General features: G+C 31.9%; 1 protein-coding gene across 1 annotated transcript in view; it reads left to right on the top strand.

Moving 5' to 3' along the window:
• LOC107605525 (probable carboxylesterase 15) overlaps nt 2,086-2,901 on the top strand; it is a 5,775-nt gene continuing 4,959 nt past the window's right edge. Inside the window, exon 1 of the mRNA XM_016307426.2 lies at nt 2,086-2,830. Within this exon, the coding sequence (XP_016162912.1) occupies nt 2,160-2,830 (671 nt within the window). The 5' untranslated portion in view covers nt 2,086-2,159. The remainder of the gene's footprint in view (nt 2,831-2,901) is intronic.

Raw genomic sequence — 2,901 nt, 5'->3', positions numbered from 1 at the left:
TATAAAAGTACGACTATATATAATAATATAGTAGTAGTATTAAGATTTAATGTAGAAATTAAGAATTAATTACCAAAGAAAAAATATGAGGAAATTAAAAGAATAATAACTAAACAAAAGTAGAATAACACAGCACAACACGGTTTGTCGTAAGAAAATTCCAATAACAAAACTTAGGAACTAGTTTAATTTCACACCTTTTTTCTAATATTGTTTTATATGCAAAAGCAAAAATCAAATCATAAAAGTTGTGGTCAATGTCAAGGAATATATATTTATTCAATCTTCTTAGCGGACAAACTGTAAATATATCCAAATAATGAGGCACTATCGTCTATCATTATCTTTTGGCAATTTATTAACTTAATTAAATTATATATACTTATTCTATGATTTCAAACCAATCTTAATTACATTTTGAATGAATCACGAGCAAATTCAGATAGTGTCTGACCTGTAGAGTATACAATAAATGTGTATATCGATTACGCAGCCACTTTAATTTGTTGATAAATTCTATACTATGATTTTGAATATTTACTTAAGGTGTTTGTTATATTGTTAAAAAAATTGGTAATTAATTGTAAAAAAAAATAAATAAATAGTATTTAATTTAAAAATATAAAAATTAATAAATTTTAATTATAAAAAAATTAAATAACTAATTTTTTTAGTCAATTTTTTAAAAAATTAGCTAACTTTATAACAAAAAAAAATATTTGAAACTTAATAAAAAAATCTAAAATTATTAAAAAATAACCTTCAAAATCTAAAAAAAATATTTAAAATCATTAAGAAAGAACATCTGAATTTGTCAGAAACTATTGTATGCTAGAGGCAAGAACAACATATTCGATTGCGAGTGATGCTTTTTGTGCCACAGCAACGACTGTTGTTTTGGCGATAAACAACAACGCATTCAGAAACTATTGTATGCTAGAGGCAAGAACAACATATTCGATTGCGAGGGATGCTTTTTGTGCCACAGCAACGACTGTTGTTTTGGCGATAAACAGCAACGCTAGACGAGAAAAAAAATCAACTTAAAAAAATATTTAAAGTTATTAAAAAAATTTAAAATTTAACAAAAAAAATTCAAAAACTAATAACAAAGAACATCTAAAATTATTTTAAAATAGAACAATTCAAAATCTAATAAAAAGTAACATCTAAAACCTAACAAAAAAATATGTAAAACATAATAAAAAGATAATCTTCAAACAAAGAAAAAGATACTTTGACAATGACGCTGTGACAAAAGTCACTCTCACAAAAGTAAAAAAAAAAAGTTTTTAGATAATAATAATAATTAGACTATGTTGTTTACTTTTACCTTAGTTACTTAACGTAATTGATAAAAAATAAATTGGATAAAAATTTGACATTAATTGATAGATAATGTAAAATTAGTCATACCCGAAATAAATAGCAAGTGTGCATGTATAATTCACAAAATTTGAAGGAGGGCGATTTTTTTGACAAAAATAATTAACTAAAAAGATAAAGTATACAAAAAATTAATGTATATGATATTTCATCACGGTAGAATCTTTAAAAAGTTATGTATTTTTTCTTCACTATATAACACATAACTAATTGAAATTAGAATGTCTGAAAAAATAAATAACTATTCCTATATAATACCAGCATCATCACCACATACATAGAAACGTGGATCTAAGACAAACACACAGTCCCCTGAAATTGACAGCCATATTGCATGGTCATACTCACACATCATATTAACTAGTTTACCAACGTATATAATAAAAAGTTTTCACTAATTATGTTCATGACGAACGAATATTCAACAAATTAAGTAATTAAATATATAATATGACGAACGAGTATCCAACAAATTAAGTAATTAAATATATAATATGACGAACGAGTATCCAAACTAAGGTCCATATTCAAAGCGAAGAAGAATAAAAATAAAGGAAATAAATTAACCAATAGCCATGTGCCACCAAAACTCAATAATAATACACTGAAATTATCAAATTGCCCTTAACATGGCATGGTAATAACAACACAATGCCCTACCTCAGATCCATTCTAGCTCTATAAATACCTGCCTCCTTGGTGGTTGCGGCAAGACCAGTGTTATAGGTATCAGACTCGAACCGGCAATTGATCTGGTAAAAATAATTAACATTATGGGTTCTCTTCCGAACATAGTAGAGGACTGCATGGGGTTCCTCAAACTCTACAGTGACGGTTCCATTTTTCGATCCAACGACATTAAATTCCACGAAACTCCAATCGAAGACGACACCGTTTCATTTAAAGACTGTCTTTACGACAAAAAGTTTAACCTCTTTCTCCGCCTCTACAAGCCTCAGTCCAACAACAACGTTGTTAGAAATTCGAAGCTGCCTGTGGTGATGTTCTTCCGAGGTGGAGGCTTCTGTTTTGGGTCACGCACGTGGCCGCACGTGCACAACTGCTGCATGCGCCTCGCATCGGGGCTAAAGGCGGTGGTGGTCACGCCGGATTACAGGCTGGCGCCGGAGCACCGGCTACCTGCGGCGGTGGAGGACGCCGTGGAGGCGGTGAGGTGGCTGCAAAAGCAGGCCCTGAGTGTTTGTGGCGATGCATGGCTGAGTAACGGTGACGTTGACTTTGACCGCGTTTTTATAGTGGGTGACTCGAGTGGCGGGAACATTGCGCACCACCTAGCGGTTCGGTTCAGACCCGGTTCGAAGGAGATTAAACCGATTCGAGTACGAGGTTACGTGCTGTTGGCGCCATTTTTTGGCGGGGTTGTTCGGACCAAGTCCGAGGAGGGTCCATCGGAGCACATGCTCACTCTTGACTTACTTGACAGGTCACTCTCTCACTCAAATTTATCATGTTTTTTTATTAGTTTAAATTAAATTAAAAAATAAATTTTTATAT

This window comes from Arachis ipaensis, chromosome B06, assembly GCF_000816755.2.
Source record: "Arachis ipaensis cultivar K30076 chromosome B06, Araip1.1, whole genome shotgun sequence".
Classification (NCBI taxonomy): Eukaryota; Viridiplantae; Streptophyta; class Magnoliopsida; order Fabales; family Fabaceae; genus Arachis; species Arachis ipaensis.
This window is presented reverse-complemented; position numbering and strand designations above follow the sequence as displayed.